This window comes from Cynoglossus semilaevis, chromosome 13 (assembly GCF_000523025.1).
Source record: "Cynoglossus semilaevis isolate Cse_v1.0 chromosome 13, Cse_v1.0, whole genome shotgun sequence".
In the NCBI taxonomy this organism is placed as follows: domain Eukaryota; kingdom Metazoa; phylum Chordata; class Actinopteri; order Pleuronectiformes; family Cynoglossidae; genus Cynoglossus; species Cynoglossus semilaevis.
The window spans coordinates 8195699-8215044 of record NC_024319.1 but is presented as its reverse complement, the minus strand read 5'-3'; the positions used below and the strand labels follow the sequence as shown (position 1 = coordinate 8215044).

The 19346-nt window shown below is 43.2% G+C and overlaps 1 protein-coding gene across 2 annotated transcripts in view; it reads left to right on the top strand.

The window, feature by feature from the left end:
• Window positions 1-942: 942 nt before the first annotated feature.
• The window catches only part of nkd2b (NKD inhibitor of WNT signaling pathway 2b), a 24565-nt gene continuing 6161 nt past the window's right edge, over window positions 943-19346 (top strand). For both annotated transcript variants that reach the window (XM_008323320.3, XM_008323319.3), the window contains exons 1-3: window positions 943-1256; window positions 1377-1403; window positions 1538-1629. In XM_008323320.3, coding sequence (XP_008321542.1) covers window positions 1232-1256; window positions 1377-1403; window positions 1538-1629 — 144 coding nt within the window. In that variant the 5' untranslated portion in view covers window positions 943-1231. The remainder of the gene's footprint in view (window positions 1257-1376; window positions 1404-1537; window positions 1630-19346) is intronic.

Genomic DNA, 19346 nt, shown 5'->3' with positions numbered 1-19346 from the left:
TCATCAGAGATCAAATAATTTTGGCTACCTTTGAACTACTTCTATCCTATTTTTACTCGATTTAAATTGTGTTTTTTTTTAACAAACACAAATTTTAATCGTCTCTGTTTAACGTTGGTTAACGTTTGTTTGTATTAAGCAACGAGACGCGGTTTTACGTTCAACTACGCTCACCACATTAAATAGCTGTCGGGTCTGAACAAAACCGGACGTTGTGCCATTTCATTTTCAAAATAACAGCACATTACAAAGCAGGTACCGTTGAAAAAATAAAAAATAAATAACATTGTCTTCTTTATCAGGAATTTCCTTTTCCACTATATATATTTTGAGCCATTTGGAATAGGCCAATTTTAATGACTATTCTAGCTATATTGTACGGGTTCTAGCATTTTAAACATTTCAGCCAGCCAATTCGTGAGATGGTCCCAATATCGCTATTTTTTATACTAATTTAAAGTTTTTTTATTTTTTTATTTTGATAATCTTGATGTATTCTCTGGGAGAAACTTAGCAAAATGTCAACTTACCTTTTACAGTTTTACAGTCTTATATTTGGCTGACGTTTGTCTGTTAGGGACTCACCTGTAATTTCACAGCTATTTTGATTGTCTTGTATGTAAAATTAAAACGTGTTTCATCATTAAAACCCTGCCTAAATGTCAGTGTCATACGTACAGATGTACAGTTCTTTATGTCCAAATCTCCCATTTCTAACCGTTTGTGTTTCCCATAATATTATATTTTCAAAAATCACACTTGGACTTGTGGAAGTCCATTATTAACTCTTTAAGCCGTGCAAAGACTTTGAAATAAAATACTCCGGCTTTTCGGGCGTTTGTTGATAAACACAACAATGTGTTTTATTCTTTCCTGGCATTCAACCGGATGTGAGCGTCGTATTTACGGCGTCTTGACTTACGCTCCTGCGTGAGTTTGAGCTCAGAGCGCTCTAAAGCTCAGTGGAGCTGAGGTGAGGTTCGAAGACACACTCACACGCTCACATACACGGGGAGACAGCAGGAGACACTGACCGTGTCCACTACTGCACAGAAGGGACTGATGCTTAAATGAGACGGCGCTTCACCCACGAGTCTCTGGGTGAAGCTGGAGTGTCGTCGTCGTCCACACGTTAACAAACACGATGTGACCATGTTGAATCCGTGACTGTTTGATCCGCGGAGGATTTGGGAGTTTACCTTTTAATGATCCAAGGAAGAGAGACTTCAACATGGGCAAACTTCAATCCAAACATGGTGAGACATGGTGCAGCTCTGAGCGCATTTAAGGTCACGTTCTATGCATTTGGTTTGAACTATTATTGTTACTAACGTTTGTCTCTTTTACATCTGTGATTCTGATGACGGGACCTGAAGCGTGCAAGCGCAGAGAAAACCCTGAAGGTGAGCGCAGATCCGGGTTGTTTTGGTGGTTTATCTGTATTTATGACTCTTATAAGAACTTCCAATCAATCAACGATAGTAATCGTATGTTTTGGTGATTCCCCACTCATCAATGTGTTTTTTCTAAACCCCAGGAGACAGTTTTGTTGTTAATGCCTTCCTGCGCAAAGGGATGGAGGAGTGTGAGAGGTACAGCGCGACCGACCCCAAGCTCAAGAACCTACAGGTACCAGACTGTTTGAAGAATGCGTTTTTAATGTCAGCTGAAGAAAAACAACAAACAAACAAACTTTAATAACACATGGTCCCTAAATATGTATCAGTAAAAACAAGATTGTTATTTTAATTTGTTTTTAACTTAATGTAGGCAATGACATCAAGACATAAGAGGAAAGACTATGGTAAAAATGGGTCTTAAAAATGTCCTACATTATAATGCTACTTTTGTAAATTATGATCCTATTTGGTGGAAAATAGATGGTAGAGCAGAAACGAAAAGAGTTGTTGAATATAAGTAAAATACGCCAACGTACTGCGCCCAGACTCCCACTGAAGGACGCAGCTTTCACCAGAGTGTCCTCTCAAATAATATGTCTACTGTTGGGATTTGTCAACTGTTTTCCCCTAAATGGGAAAAAAAAATCCAAAAAGAAGTTCTGAAACATGTGGTTCAGGCCACAAACACTTGGTGAAAATATAATAAATCAAGTAGAGAAGTAGCCGCATGTTCCCATGGATTTTTGTTTATGTGAAGTGACTTCCAAAATATGTGACTCTCCTCTAGAGAGGAGTACTACTACATTAGTACTACTACGACTAATACTGCTGCTGCTGCTATTTCCATTTATTCAGTACAGTCTATGGCTGAAGTAGTTTATAAATCCTGAAGCTACTTTGTGTTATAAATGTTGTTTTTGTGAGACATATCTCTGTCACTGTCTGTCTGTGTTTTATTTGTCACACACTTCAAAGTAGTGTGGCTAAAGTGGTTACCTTCCCATTTCCCTTCCTGAAAGATGAGCTGAAAGCTGCTTGACTTAAGAGAGGTTTGAAGCGGGGGGGACAGGAGGGAGGTACTGTATTCACGAGTATGTGTGAAGACACGCTGATGTCTTTGTTGACTTGTCCTCTGTTGTTCTTCCTGTCACGTCTGGCTCCGCCATAACACTGTGGCAGTTATTACACTGTCGGCATCACTGGACGAGTTGTGACAGCCATGAGCGCCGTGTGTGAAGTGGCTTGGCCGAGCGGAACAAGCGCGTACACACGCACACGCACACACACACACACACACACACACACACATGGATGGAAAGGTGGTCATTTCTGAGACTGAGAGTTGTAAAGTTTGCACTTGTGGCTGCTGGCATCGTGACTCAGGGGCTGTGTCTTTTTCCTCAATGCCTCTCATTCTCTCAGTGGACAGCCCTCTGTCCTGGCCCAGAACTTCACATCACGTCACCTAGCGTCTCTTTAGGAGAGTACAAGGAGCCCCGAGATCTCAAACCGGGCTCCACTCTGGGCCGCCGACAATCAGTGAGGTGGGAGGTTGGACCAGTGGAAGAGTTATGGATTCTATCATGGCTCTAACCTTCCCATTTGTGGCAAATTAAAAGAGAGCTTCACTCTGCTTCAGAGGAGTCTGAGGACTCACTCCCTTGAAGGGAAACCACCAAAGGTTAAAGCTTGGCACTTATTAGTAAGTAGGTCCCGCCCTGGCTGCTATCAAAGTCATGCTCCTGATTTATTAGTTCTGTCAGAGGATAACTCTCCCAGCATCTTAACTGCAACACATTCATTTTGAAGTCTCACCAGGATTGGTTAGCAACAGGATCACTTTTAAATATTTTAGTAAGTCAAATCTGTTGCTGAAACATCTGGTGACGGTGTTGAGAGTCAAAACTGTACAGTCAGCTAAAAAAAAAGTAAGAAATGTTAATATGTAAAACAACATTTTCTTACTTCCTCTCTGTGCTGTTCTAGTGATGACAGTTTCAGAGATTCTTTATGTCATTTCACCTCTATATGTTTTATGTATGTTAACTGATTTTTTTCTCTAATTCGATGGAAAAACATGTATTTTTTTTAAATACTCTGCTTCAGGCTCTGGACCAGTGCAGGGTATATTTTCACATCGCAACGAGACACTTGTTGATGGTTAGATATGACTGAGTCACAGCCTGGATGGAATGCATAAATGAAAGTGATAGGATGATGATATGGAGCTCGTGTGTTCACCATTGTGCTGCGGAGCCAACATGTGACTGCTGGCTTTTATACTGTGACACTTCAAGCTTCATGTATTAGTATTAGAATCCATGTCCTTGGGATATTTTTCCCCAGTGCTGTGCAGTTTCCCATCATGCAGTTGAACAGCTTAGTTATGCTGTTTACAAAGAACAGTGTTTTCACATTCCATTTCATGTACAGTCGCTTTTTTCCAACAACAGTTTCATCATTGTGTTAATTTAAAAAATAGTGTGAGGGTCTTTTATCAAAGCAGTTGTCCATCATTCTTTATTCACGTGTGAGCATTGAGACATAGACAGCATTTTCCCTGCTAAGTCCTGCTGGAAGGCGCAGATGAAATCACTTATAATTTCATATTAGAAGAGATTGGCCAAACACACTCCCTCTGACCATCCCCCCCTCCTCATTGTCAAACGGGGGAGTAGGATTCCTGAGCTGTCTGGCTGGGACTTCAAAGCCCAGAGCTGTGAGTTATAAAAGGGCTCTGATATCAGTGGAGCCTCCGAACCCTCACCCCTTCTATCCCCCTGCCCTGTCCTGGGGGATGGGCTGAGGGATGGAGTACCAAATGGGGGAAAGAGGAAGGAAAAACACACACGCTCAAAAAACACCAACCAGCCAACAAACATGGCCCTGCCTCAGACGTGAATCATCTTGTTCTTTTAATCCAACACACTGCGAAAGCTTTTCCATGCTTTAGAAAGAGGCAAAAAATGATCAAAGGATATAAAGTCTTGTTTAAATATTGATAGTGAAGCTCGCAGCTGGCACGTCAACCTCACCGTGTAATTCTGCCTTACACTCTGGTGTGTGTGTGTGTGTGTGTGAGAGAGGGAGATTTAACAGGATGACTCCTCTCGCCCCGTGCACTGTCATCAAGGTCTTGACACTCGTTTGCAGGTGTTCATGACAGGTCATACCTGTCCGAGCACCTGGTGCGATGTAGAATTATTACAGCCAACATCAAAGTGTCGGCCCATCGGCCCACCCTGAACACAAGCTGGGCCTGTAGTTAGAGGATATGTAAAAAGCAGAAAATACCAAATTCCATCCTTAAGCGGAGCGGTGTTCATTAGTGGAAGAGCTCAGTGAAGGTTCACTGTGTTTCACCTCTGGAAACATCAACACGTCCAGCGTCCAGAGTCAGACACACACAGCCACACCGCTTCATTTTGGGAGCTTAAAAGCAGACGTGCTCAGATGCCCGAATAATGACAGCATAATTCAGCCTTTCAGCACCGCCTTTTGTCTCAGCATTTCTCACACACTCTGTCTGTGGGGAGAGAGTGTGCCAAGAGCTCCAGGACCCACATTTATTTTGACTTACGGAGAGTTACATAGCACTCTCTCCTCAGTAATAAATTAGAGGTTTAAGAGCAGAGTTCCCAAGCAGCTCACTAAACTAATTGTACTCTAATGTTTTTCTAACATTCATCTGGAATTTGTGAATAAGAGTTTCCCCTTTTTTAAAAGTCTTCATTTGGCAGTCATGCTTAAAATGGATGTTTTCTTTGGACATTTTCGCCAGTGGGCATTTCGGCTCTATCATCCAGTCACCATGTTCATTTTGAATTGGCAGTATTTGATTTGGATCTGCGGCCGGGATATCTGTGTAATCTTAAAGCCGCTGCTCTAAATTACATTTTATTTTCAGTAGAGAGCCGCAAGTTTCAAACTGAGGCCATTTCTTTTTAGCTGGGAGCTGTGCAGAGTGGATATAATTGTGCACATCCTGAGGCCTTCGAGTACCGGGAGACCGTTTTTCAAGGAATATTGTCGTCACCAACATCGCAGGACGTTTTGTTTTTATTTTGCACCGCTGTGAGTAATAAGAGAAAGGCCGTCGGTGCCACAAAAGAGACACGCGTGAGGAGAGACAAAAAGGTGTGTTCTGTGTGTACTGCTTTTGAAGGGACTTGAAGGCATTTGGTGAGTTTGTTTTTTCCACCTCTTCTTTTTTTTTATTTTTTTTTTTTAAATTAGCTTCACAAGGAGGCGAGCTGTGAGCCTTCATCTCTGAATGAAAAGCATGTGGCTGGCATCCAGAACAGCGGGGTCTTTCAGCACGGCCCCGGCAGACATCTGTTCCTGGTTTGTACAGCAAAATCCTGGAGCAGAGAGAGAGGGCTGTGGTAGGAAGGGGGTGAGTGAAAGAGGGAGGTAGGAAGATGGAGGGGAGTAGGAAAAGAGAAGGGGGCAGTGGTGGGGTTTGAGAGTGTATGTTTTTTTTTCTTTAGAAAGATATTTGAGGGGCTTTAAAGGTAGTGGGGGGGGGGGGGGGGGACTTCATCCGCCTCGTCCACTTCATTGTTTGTCCAGGAGCTGACCATTGATCTCACCTTTCCTTCCACGCAGACCTCTGACTCAAGTGTTAATTACACCACTCTCCTGCGACTTTCTGCTCTCTGCCGCTGCAGTTTGGCCGCAGCAGTAAACATCATCACCTGGTTGCTTGTTTAAGCCATTCTTTCCTGTCCTGTCTTTGCGTCAGTGAGTGAATGTGTCAGTGACAAAGCAAAGGGCTCTGAGCCAAATGAAGACGCAGCGGAGCACTGCAGGTCGAACGTTTGTCTTTTCTTTTTCCCTGAGAATATTTGTACCGTCTCAGGACTTTGAAGCAGTTTTCTGTGCTGTTCAAGAGAGCGGGGGTGAGGGAGTTGGGAGGCGGTGTGGGGGGGGGGTTGTTTGGGCCATCAGGAGGAATCACAGTGCTGTCAAACACTGGTTCACTGGCCTCTGTGACACAGCAGAGCTGTTGGAGGAAGTATGAAGGAACAAATGTGATGTGAAAAAAAACCCCAAAAGTTTAGTTTTTCAAGTAAAAAAAACCTGAAATCCTTCAATGCTGATGTTGCTGATGTGGTTCTTTTTGAAGACAAGTTTGAAGTTTGGTGTCAGATTTTGGTTTTGATTGCATCACCACAGATATTAGCATTTATTTTTTATGGTTTTATTTAACGTGAAATCAAAGTGAATAATTTTGTTTTCAACTTTTGTTAATCGAGTTTGGATGTAATAGCTTTGAAGTGATGCTTTGATGATAAAACACTGATGTTTGTAACACCCTTTAAATTACTTGATTTTCTGTACACTGGCAGCCATCTTGGACTGTCAATAATCAACAGTATACAGTGACAAAATTCCTTAATTATCGTCCATGAAATGAACATTCACACATAACATGCGACGTTACCACTGGATGTCGCTAAATAGCTCACATTGTACCTTTGTTACATTAAAGTTTTGTGAGCACGCGGCTCAGTAGTTGGAGCGGTTGTCTTCCACCTGGGTTGTATCGTGCCTTTGTGTGACGTATGCAGGACTCAAAATAAAAGAAGTGACATCATACGCAGTGTTTTTCATTGGTGTGAATCAGTTTAGAAGTTGATGTAAAATCAGTCTCAGTTAATGTGGTTACCTGGTTGAATTCCATGGCTGGGGTTTTTACAGACTGCTCTCCAGCTTTTGCCCCTCTTAATTGAGTGACCTCTGGGGTCAAAAGCCTTGCAATGCCAACAATCCTGTTGCCACCTCACGTCCGGGGGGTGGGGGGGGGTTAACATTTAGACAATCTTGTTCTTTGGAGAGATTCGATTTGTAACGTTGGCTTCACTTCAGTGATGCAAAAGTTGGATGAAAATTGACACGACTTTTCAGACTAGTGTCGCTTGAAGAAACATATATGAAAGTAACCGGGGTCGGATTTGAAAAAGAAAAAAAATCAGATTTGTGACGTTCACGCTATCTTCAAAAAATCAGATCACGTCTTTGATGTGAACTTTTAAAATCCCAGGCTGTCGATGCAAGGCGCTAAAAAACAAAAGAAAAACCAAACTTGACAACATACACAAATGTGGGTTGTTGACGTGCTGTTCTACTTTAAACAATAAGGCCGTACCTGTGCTCATGCCTCATTAAATATCATAAATAACAATGTATATTTTCCTACCAGTTAAAAGAGAATATTTTTAGACAAGACAATATCTGCCGCTCCACTTCCTCTTCTTCTCAGAGTGTTTTATCTGGAGACATATAGAGTGAAGCTCTGTTGCCTTTGGAGATATCTCAGCCACAGGACTGTCGCTTTGAAAAGACTCACATCTTCGCTCTGCTTTTACGATATTTATGAGATACTAGTATGAGTTTGTGTGTGTCGGAGAGATAAGTGAGAAGCTTAACAGCACGGCTCTGCACCGAATCTTCATCCATGATGTGGATATCTTCACTCTGAAGTTCCCAGAAGGACGTTGGCCCTCCTGACGCTGGATGACCTGGAGCTGCATGGTCACTGACGACAGCACGGAGACCTCACTTCCTGTGGATGAGCGTCGCTGGCTGTTCGGGGGGCGGCCCCAGTTAGGGTTAACCCTGGTTTACGTCTCCTCTCTTGCTACTTGCCAGAGGGAAGAAAATACCTGAAGCTAGATCACGGTGGTTAATGCTGACATTTTTGGCAAATGCCGTTGGATCCAGGTCTGCGTTTGATCTCAGGTTTCTCCCAGCCAAGTAAAACACTGGGAGACTCAGCGGTTATTACATTTTAGTGCGTAAGGTATGTTTCCACATAAACCCCAGTTCCCCCTCAGAAAGCTTTAGCTCTTCTTTAAGTAGAGTTTTTTTTCCCTCAATGCGACTAAGGGAATATTAGATATTTCAGTAATGGATGTTGGTTGTGTTCACTGTAACGAGTGATAACTGATGACACTGTTTTGAATGAACCCAAACAGACTATTGTGCTTTGACTGAAGGAGCAATATATATATATTTCATCAATATTTATAGGATGAAAGGCAGAGTAATGTTCTGCATTTAGAGAAGTTTTATGTGTTGTTTGTTGCTGTGTGAGTTCAGAAGCTGGAACTTTAGACTGTCTTCAAAAAGGTCACATGCAGCGAGCACTGGGAACGCTGACGCCGCTCACAGCGGTATGCGTTGAAAGCAATCTTGAGATTGTACTTCTACTCTTCTGTGTTTGGAGTGGGCGAAGAAAAATAATGCACAAATATCCAGGTAGACAATATGAAGTAGAAATGAATCCTAATGTTTTGTGTCATCTAATATCCACGAATGTTTGTAAAACTTCTTCTTCTTGATCTTGGTTCCTGAACCTGACACCCAGTTAGGTTCAAGGCTCGGACTGGAACAACACACACACACACGTGCTACTACACACAAACCCTGACATTGGTTCTTTTTTTTTCTTTTTTGAAAGGAAAAAAGAAAGAGGAAAAAAAATATATACAGTTACTTGTTGTTGTGATGTCGTGCTGTTTTGGCGATGCAAACCTTTGAAAGAATTCTGATTGAGTCACTGCTTGTTGCTGTGCTAGACTACGCTCTCGCCTTAAGTGGTTCCAAATCTTTTTCGTACCAAGGACCAGTCGGTCATTATCAGTTACTGCCGATCGGTAACACTGCACCATCGTTACAGGATCATTAAAATTTCAAAATAAAACATCTTTTAGACTTTATTCTGTTGCTCTATGAAGTGAATTAGTAAAACTGAAGTACATTTTTTCAGTGTCCCACTGCTGCCCGGTACCAAAAGTACCGGGGGTCTGAGACCCCTGATTTAACTCAATCTCCATGTTCTTGTCATGTAATTTGTTATACACGACCAAAGCCAGTTCACTAAGAATCCAGGCATCGCTCTCTCTCTCTCTCTCTCTCTCTCTCGGCCGTGAGCTGAGCCTCCCCCTCTCTGGGACCCCAGGCCTGCACATGTGTAGGTATCGCTATTACTCAGCTCATAAAATGCCACAGTTCCATCTGAAAGTGGTTAGCCGTTGAAACACACTTGCAGCTTCAAAGCGTGGGTCCAGGCTCTGCAGACAGCCCAGACCCAACCCTCCCTCCACACATCACATTCCTGTCCAATAGGAGACGGCTGCAAACTTGCTTTTGTTACACAGACCTGTTCCCGTCATCAAAAACCTGCAATGGATCTCCATCCAATAGGAAGTGGTTGATTTTAGTCGTGGGTGGTAATTTTTCAGAGATTACAACTAAAGCAAATAAAGCTTTCTGAGAGGGTCCCTCTGGTGGGTGTTCAGGTAAAAGAAGGAACTCGTCAGTTCTCACATTCTGTGTCGGTTTAATACCCGGACACCTTTGTGCTCGCGCTCTACGTGACAAAAAGTCGAGAGGGGATGAAACGGTGCTGAAAGAGGCCTCTGTTCTCATTTCCTCTGAAGGCAGCCTTCTTTTCTTCCCCCACCCATTTCTTTCCTGAGCCCGTCCACTTCAAACGCTGACCTGGCCCTGTGTGCTGTGTAACATGTTTACCTAAAGAGTCTTTCCAAATAAACAGCAGTTCTCTCTGTGATGCCTCCCCCCTCGACAGGCAGCTCTCAGAGACACATCTGCTCCCTATGAGGTGCTTCTCAAAGAAAACACACTTCTATATCAGCGTTTTCTTAAGTCACATGCGCAGCATCTGGTTTTTTAAAGCTGTTCTCGTCTCATTCTTTAGGATACCAAATTATTAAAAGCCAAAAAAAAAAAGAAAAGAAAAGTCACATTAGAGTTACTACAGTGTTACACCACCGGAGCTCTGCTGTGCCGTTATCCATCACCAGTACCTACTTCTGTGTGATGATAGGGGCCGACTGATCCTATCACTTCAAGAATGCCAGTGTATCAGAACATCTGAACTTTTACCCCCAGCTCCACAGGCTTAGCTTTGAGAACTGTTCCATCCTGGTAGCACCTGATTATCTCCCAGCTTTGAAAATGTAATTGAATGTCAGCACTCTCTGCTTTTTTTTTCTCCACAACTTTTATCAAACACCCAAGTGTCACACTTAGTGCTTTTGAGTGGACTGCCTCCAGACGGCTGTGTGATAAAGAGTGAGACTTCCATCAGGCTTGTAGCTTTATGCCTGAGATAAGATAAGAAATATACGAGCAGCTGAAGCTAACGAAGATCACGTTGAAGTGCAGACGCTTTCGTGGCCTCGCGGTTCCAGTTTTGCAGTAATTACGGCTGTGAAAGCAGCAGCTTTTTCTGAACGCCCTGTTACAAAAAGCTGGGGCTGTAGGGAGAAGGAGGCGGAGCCGAGCCGAGCTGCCCTCTGCTCCGTAGCCTTTTGATCTCTGCTTGTGCCATGGATGAATTACGTTCCAGAATTTCACACTGGGGAACTGTGCTTCAGAAACACACAGCAAGTCTGTCAGGTCACTAAAGTGCACACATGGCAGCTCCAGTCTAAAAGGGAGGAGGGCAGATGTTGCACTCTCACCAACTGCGGGCTGAAAAGACATTGTTTGTGGTCGTCTGGTGACGTCTCTGAAAATAAATAAAAATAAAACATAGTCCGCCTCATGAAACTTTTAAATGTCCATCTTGGAAATGTTCTCAGAGAATGACTCAGAAGAACAGAGCCTGAGCCTCTCGTGGTCATTGACCCTCATCTGGTCATCATCACATTTTGTCCTCTTTTTGATGAAAATAGAAACTCATTTGACAAATCCTGACCCGTAGGCAGCACTCCCTGTCATCATGGTGAGTCCCTGGTGCTTCATGTGCCCAGCAGGAGTGTATTTTGAGGGATCCTCTGGAAAACAAATGGTGTTGACCCTGGGCTGACCCCCTGTCCAGTTCCAGGTCTGTGAGGAACTTCACAGCTTGGAACTAATCCTTTTCTTGCACTGCAAAAAAAAAAAATCTCGTGGTCTTTGAGAATGACCACCCCTGATGAGATGGGTGACACAGCAGTACAGTTGAACCACTCACAACAGTGGATATTTCTTTTGCTATAACGGTCAACATTTAAATACTGTGCTGAAAAGAGTGCAACATTTTAAAAAGAAAAAGTGTTTTTTTTTTATTTAACTCAAACTACACGATACGAATGGCCTCAAGCCTTGAATAATTCATAGTAGGGAAGGACAGTACCAATTATGCAAACGAGTGGCGTCCCATTGGACTTGAGGTTTGGCACATTTTAGGGGGTATTGTAAGGGCACATGTAAATTAGCTAATGTAGGCTGTGCCTGAAAAAGTGCACACACACACACACACACACACACACTACATATGTTGGTTGTGTGTTGGGCTGCCACTGTAACCGCTGACCCCATGACCCTTTTCTGCAGAATAACAGCACAGTACAAAAGCGTCCATCTCTGTTTGCTCAACATGCCTCACAGACAGATGTGTTGAAGGTTCATGCTCCATCACTGGCCGGTTGGTCATGGCTGCGTGAGCCCCTCTTATCATGGTCAGTCATATGGATCTGTTCTTCTGTCAAAGTTCCCCCTCAGGGAGCTGTAATTACTGAACCTGTTTTTATGCTGCTGGAAGACATGAGCTAGCAGGACATCCACCGACCCTCGAGCATTTTACCAGCAGGGGGCTCTGAGACGTGAGTAGGCAGCTGAGTGTGTACTCCAGTGATTCCCTATCAGAGTATTGGCATGGATTCGTGCCTAAACCTATGAGATATTGACAAAGTCTGCGTGGTGTGTCTTATATTAGGCACCAGTTAAGGAATGGTTGCTGCTTCCCAATGAAGACATCGCTGCTAGCACGCTCGAAATATATGCATTAGAAATTGACGTGGATCAGTCTAAGATTGTTGGCCTCCTTACACCAAGCTGTGTTCTCACACCACATAGAAATAAGTGCAGTGTAACTATTATAAATAAAACAACATTCTCTCACGTCGGCTTACAAGTAGTAAAAAAAAAAAAAAACACACCAGAGGGCAGAGCAAACACTGGCCGTGGGAATCGTGCTGATCATCTTCTGCAGGGAGGGTTCACTTTGTTTAAAAACAATAAAAGATATACTTACTAGGTGTATGGTTGGAATATGGTACTTAGCCTGTAGGGGTGTGTTCAGGGAGTGCCGCTCCGGCATAGTTAGTAACTCACGCACAACTTAACTGTCACTTGGAGGTAGAATTATAGCAACAACGCCCCCCCTTTGACTCACATTTATAATTTTCTGTTGTAAAGCACATGTTCAGGACGTGATGGCAGCTGTTGATGAAGGACTTGAGCTCAGCTGATGTGACTTTTCGGGTACGTCATTACAAAAAATAAAAAATAAAATGAAATGCTCTTCACATAAAGCTGGTGCAGTTCTGCTACATACAGCTTTTCTTTCCACCATCTCGGTTTGTTTACATTTCTCCCTCACCCACAGCAGCAGCTGAGAGCCTGTAGCTCCTATAGTCTCCCACCACACAGCCACACCCCTGTGAACTGCCAGCCCAGGTTTTTGAACCTGTGACTCAAATCCCTTACAGCTTAACAAAACCAGCAGTGAAAACAGTGGTGTTGGTGGTTATCTCCCAGGTGAGAACAATTATAACTGACATCTCATCTACAGACAGCTGGGAACCTGACACTAACTACAGCACACAAAGAGCAAGGCACCTTTTCAAACCAGAGTGACATGTGATGAAATGGTTTTTCACCCAGCAGGACCAGACAAGGTGGTGCGGTGACTGTAACTGACAGGGGATCAGCGCGAGGATCTTAGATCTCAGACGAGATCACGGCAGCACTGCTCAGACGGGACAGAGGCCGTCATCTCACCGAGAACCTGGCTTCTCTGAGGGCCACTGTGTTTTTTAAAGGGCCTGTGGAATGTGGAACAAATCCCTTTAGCTTTATCAGCCTGGACACACACCCCATTGGCCAGGCTTAAGAACCAGGGGCCTGCGCGGGACCTTACAGAATTTCACACGCAGGCTAGAAACAGAGAAACATCCTGTTTGAGTCAAACCGCCTGTCCCACAGCCGCTTTGATACGCCGTCCGCCTGTGCTCTTGCCTCTTTGTTGTTTGTTAGGATGTAGTGGTAAATGTGCTGAAAAAAGCACTTCGTGTGAGCCTCTTTTTTTTTTTCTTCTTCTTCACATGTTGTGCTGCACTGTAGCGGAACTGAAAACAATTAGCCCACCAAGCTAGCTAATGAAAAGTTAAAGGTTTTTTTCAGTTTTCATAATTTGTCCTCAACCCATTGGGAAAAGGTGGAGCTGATCCCAGCTGATCTCTGGAGAAATACAGACGCAGGCTAGGTCACCAGTTCGCTGTAGGATGAACAACCATTCACACAGAGTTTGGTTAGCGTAGCATCTAGCCGTGTTATGAATCCAAACTGAAATAACCAAATGATGTTTAGATATAAACTCAGAAAAGCAAAGTATAAAAAGTAAAAGTGTGAACAAACGAGGAACGGTATTGTATTATTGATGGGTAAATAGATAAATACAAAAAAAATGAATTACTGTTTATTATTATTATTATTATGGAATCTGTTGCTTACTGGCTCTAAATACACGTACATATAAGCTACGGTTCATGGTCCGTATGTGATACTGACCTGTAATATCTTGGGACCAGCATTATTATGAGTCTTAATTGAAAAATTTAAAAAAAATGGTATTGTAACCTGATAAATATAATTGTCAGCACTAAGGGATTTAACACAGCAGGTTCTAAAATAAACCCATTATATAGAGAAATGTACTGCACGAGTGGCGTGTCAGTGTTGGTCAACGTCTCAGTTGGAGGCTGTTTGCACCATGTCAGTCATACATCTCTTTTTCGGAGCCTGTTTTTTGCATACTTCTCTCTGCATACCGCACATCTTGCAGAAAGATGATCAAAAAAAAAAACTTGGCTCTTTGTTGCACAAAAGTTTTATTGTGAAATATTTAGTGAAAACAGACATGGCCGGCTCATTCTTTTGGAATTTACTACACGGAGACATCTGTGGTTTAGAGAGTTGCACTTGAGCAACCCTCCAACTCTTGCTTTCACACTTAGGTCTTTTCAGCAACACATGTTATGTCTCAATACTGCAGTGCTTTCCAAACATTTTCTGCAGCGCCCCCCTTTGTAGAAAGCACAAATGTCAAGCCCCACACCGACTGCCACATTCACAGCTATTTCTAATATTGAAAATAAACATTTTCTGCAGCGCCCCCCTTTGTAGAAAGCACAAATGTCAAGCCCCACACCGATTGTACTGTATTTTATTTGACATGCTGCACCCAATGGCAATAGTATAGATATTGAAATATTAGTATTGAGTATTGAAAAGTATTTGCAAAAGAACAGGTTGTGAACTATCTCACAAAAAGTATATATAATGAAATAATCTTTTACTGTAAATTTATTCACAATTTACTAAAATCTCGGCCTGTTCAGCTGAAAACAACGCTGATATACTCTCAGGAATTGAAGAAAGACACTCACAAAGATCCTCCTCAATTGCTCTGATTCTCTTTTTTTAGTTTTCATAGCCATCTGCTGCCACCAAGAGTATTTCATTTTACTGCCTGTCAGGCATTGACGAACAAGGACAATGTATTTGCGATAAATAAATAATACTTTTTGGACCGATTAAGTGAAATTAGATAATTTTCCGCGGCACACCTGATCTCTCACGGTACACAGTGGTTGGGAATTGCTGGTATACGGTGTTACAACCATGATCACTTTTAAAAAAAAAGAAATATTAATTCTTTGTTTGTGGGTTAGCATAAAGCTGTGAAACCTGACTTACTGGAGATTTTATCCTCTGGAAACTCTCCATGTCTTTGAAAGAAAGTGTCACCAGTGATTGTTATAAGAACCAGCTTCACTGTATGTTTGAGGGCATGTAAGGTTGGCCTCTGAACAAAAGTAACGTGCTCTCTGTGGCGCTGCCTTGACGTGTGTGGCATCGAATTTTACACCACAACTCCACTTTCTGGCGTTGCACACATATTGTAAAACATGACAACCACTTTGTGGTTTTTATCTATCCAGTATTTCACCAAAGACATTAACTGCAATACTATCCACCATGTCTACAATTTCATACATTTGCCTCACCCAGACTCAGCGCGTGTGAATGCAGTCACTGGTATGAAACACATGGTTTCTAAGTCCCTACAGTAGTCGCCTGTGTGACAGCTGACGACAGGCCGCTCATTACATCAAACCCCCGTCAGAGCCCGCTTTAATGAATGCTCGCTGATTACAGCAGCAGTGACAGATGCAGGGCGGGCGTCCAGCCGTGCTAATCTCTGTTTGTGCCGTCCGTCAGGTCATACGTAAAGTGAGAGAAAGAGCAGTGATGGTGAGAAGGGGCGTGTGACTGTGAGTGGCCTGCACACTGCTCTTACATGGACAGGCAGCCACGCTCTTCTCTGCCCACAGCTGTTTTAATACAGAGGCTTCGCCCCATTGATTCATTCAACTTCCCAGAGCGAGGTTTCTGCCTCCTGTTTGACCTCAGAGAGAATCCCCCTACCCTGAAGGAACCATATCTGGACCATCTCAGCCTCACGGAGCCAGCCATGATAACTGAATGGAATTCTCTTCTGATCTTGTGTCCAGCGATAGAAAGTGTTTGGCACAAGACATGGACAAATGAGAAATATTAGCAGTCTACAGATGACAAGCTTCATCGGTGGAGCGTCTGTGACTCAGTCATAGTGATTACACTATGATTACACCCAACACCAGCCGACAGGATCTAACAGTATGTGCTGTACATCGGCGTTTATTTTAATACTGCTGATTTCTACCAGCGGAGGCCAGTAGGCTCTGTCGACTCATGTGAACCATAATTATCTTGACATGGGATGAAAACTGAGCCCTGGTCAGCCCAGAGCAGAGGGGGCTTTCTGTTCAGTTGTAAATAGACCAACGTATTGTTCTTTTATTGTCTTGCAAGAAAAGAGACAGTTGTGCAACAGGCCTTTTCTCTGTTGCAGTTCGTGTTTCCAGCCCCCAGCCCCCAGCCCCCTTACTCCACTCTCCACCAATGGCCTCCTCCTTTTTTACTCGGCCTCTCCTTTGTACGACTGCTCACATCTGGTTTTGAGTCAAGGCCAGGTTGGTTTTCTTTGAGGAATGGAGAGATTTTATTTCTCAATGGCCCCACTGACTCTCCAGTTTCATGCTGTGATGAAAACCATGCAGTTTGTTTTCAAACCAAGGCTGTTTTTTCCAATATTCATACTTTAATATCTTCGTCTTTATTAGGGAACCTAACAATTTTACCCAATTATTGGTCAGCAGATGTGGGAAAGCTGAATGGTTCTTTGCCGTTATGACTTTTTTGCGGCGACCTCCACAGTGTCATTTCCAGATCATTTAGTACTTCAGAAAACCTCTGGATCCTGGGCAACCCTCACTGCAAAGTCGGGTTTGGACAGACTGCCTTGTCCTTTGTCTGTAAGGAAAGGATGTGGTACTCTTGTTATGAGAGTTGACGATTTACTGAGATTTTTTGAAGATGAGGCTATGTGCTGACACAGCAATTTCTCTGATGGGTTTTGGCCCACTTTTTATAAGACCCATATGGGATAAAGCACTGCAGAGATAGGGTGAACAGTATAACATGAAGGAAAGACAACATCGCTGTCCACAGTTTATGATGATTCTAAAATAAATGTACTTTTTGTCCATCAGTTGAAACAAACAGCTGGTCTGACAGTCAATGCCATCAGAAGACTCAGACTTATGAAGGAGACATATTGAAGGACAAAAAATACGCAAAGAAAATATGAACGTAACCAGAGCCATTTTCAAACTTGGAATGAGGATTTGGTGCAAAAGAGAAACGCAGCAGATCAAGGACGTCGTAAAGGGCCCCCTGTGTACTATAACAGTCTGTGCAGCACTTTTAGATTACAATGCTGCTAAAAAACAATAAAAAATACAAGTCTTACATGAAGTCGATCAGAAAAGACGACATCTTGAATTGCACCTTAGAGTCCTTTAAGTTCCTTTACGATCTGACGATCTTGGAAGGATATTCCTTTTGTCAACTCCAAGATGTCACTAAGGAATACAACAAAAACAACATACTTATACGATGACGTTTGGCTGTTCTTCCTCGTCCTTCTGATAAGGTAAATGTCAGACTTGGGATGTAAGAGTTGTATATCACTGCTGTGTTTTTATGAAGGCATCAGAATACCATTAAAGGTCGAGTATCAAGTGCTGGATTTGTTCAGCGTTGGCTGAAATAACAGTCTTCAAACTTCAAACACGCATCATGTTCAGCTAACAGAAGAGATGATGTAAACAGAATTCTGCGTACTCCCGCTGTACTTTTATAGCTTAAACATTTTCCCCTGCTCATTACAACATACGCAAACCACAGAGCTTTGAAATGAAGAAGTTTCCAGACAGTATTCTGTTTTTGTATTTTTTCCAGCATATATTTGCACTCACACTCTCATGCACACTTCAGATCAAGTTGCCATATTTCATACCCCGGGGCCAGAAAACTGAGTAAACAATTTAGCCGTGTTAGCCTGCCTTGTTTTTGACGATGCAGATCTTGAAATTAGTGGCGCTTGTGTACGTGTTTTGAAGAATACACCAAAAGAAGTGAGGATATACTTACATATTTAGGTGCTGAGCTGTAGGGGGGATATGGAGGGGGAGGAGGAGGGGGGTGTTAGAACAAAGATGTGCAGTGTTTTCAGCATGAGGATGGGTGGTGAGCAGGCAGGGAGAGAGAGAGAGAGAGCTGGGGGATGTCTGATGTCACCTGGTATGGAGCTATGAAAGCTCCTGGTTACCTTATACCACATAAAAGTCTGGCAGGAGGCTGAGGCTTCAGGAAACGTTGGCAGAACGGTTGCATTAAACAGGAACAAACGTCACCCATCGTCTCTGTCTCCTGTGTCTTAATGTCTGGGAGACAGAACCTGTTTACACGAGTTCTGTCACTGCTTATTTTCAAACCGTTTTTTTGTTTTTGTTGTTGTTGTTGTTGTTTTTAAAAAAATACCTTAAATCTCGTGCTTGACCACGCCCTTGTCACTTCAGTCTTCCTCGTAGCTAATATCAACAGCGTATGTAGATGTGAAAGCCTTCAACTCTTTGCCCCAAACTTTGCGAACACATTTGGTTCACAGAGCGCTTCGTGATCTGATAGTGGAAGAATGAGCGCCGCGCGATGCCAGAAGTCAGTTAATTACACATGTGGTGGGCAGATTTGAGCTCGACACCGTGGGCGATGGAGATGCCATGTATTTAGACGTTAAAGCTGCAGACTGTGGTCAGACCCAGTCTGCTCTCTCATTAGCTTCTCCAAATGGATGTAATGGAGGTGTGTGGGGGTGGAGGGGTGGACAGCCGTGTGTTCAACTCCAGCTCCAGTCTTAGTGCAGTCAACAAGACGAGTGCTGATTTCAATTAGCAACCAGTTTCACTTGACACTCGGTTTATTTGGTTCTTTTCATTAAATCCGGCGTCGGCTCGTGTTGTTCATTTAGAGGTGCTCATACCTTCCTCTGCTGCCTCTCGGGAAGAAGGATATGGAGAATCAATGGCTGCCTTTGATGTTGCTTTGAGCTGCGCAGCAGTATGTCTATGTGAACTCCCTCATCTTTACACACTGCCCTTCATTAAAGGACCGCGGTACAAAGGAGGAGAGATTAAAGCCTCCGTGGCGGAAAGGAAGCAACTTGGCTGCAGAAAACCACAGATGGTGGATGTGTGTGGATTCACCGACACTTGTTTCTTAGAGTGTGTTACTGTAATTTAAAATAAAAAGCTGAGTCTTTAGGGCCCAGGGAGTGGCACCGGTTATCTGAGCCATGAGACACGTCCTATCTGGCTTCAAACAAACTGCGTCCTCCTCTGCTCCATCTTCTTATCTGCACTTCTCTTCCTCCATCGTTGTTCATCTTCGTTTGCCTTTTCCATCTGTTTCTTTCTTCACTCT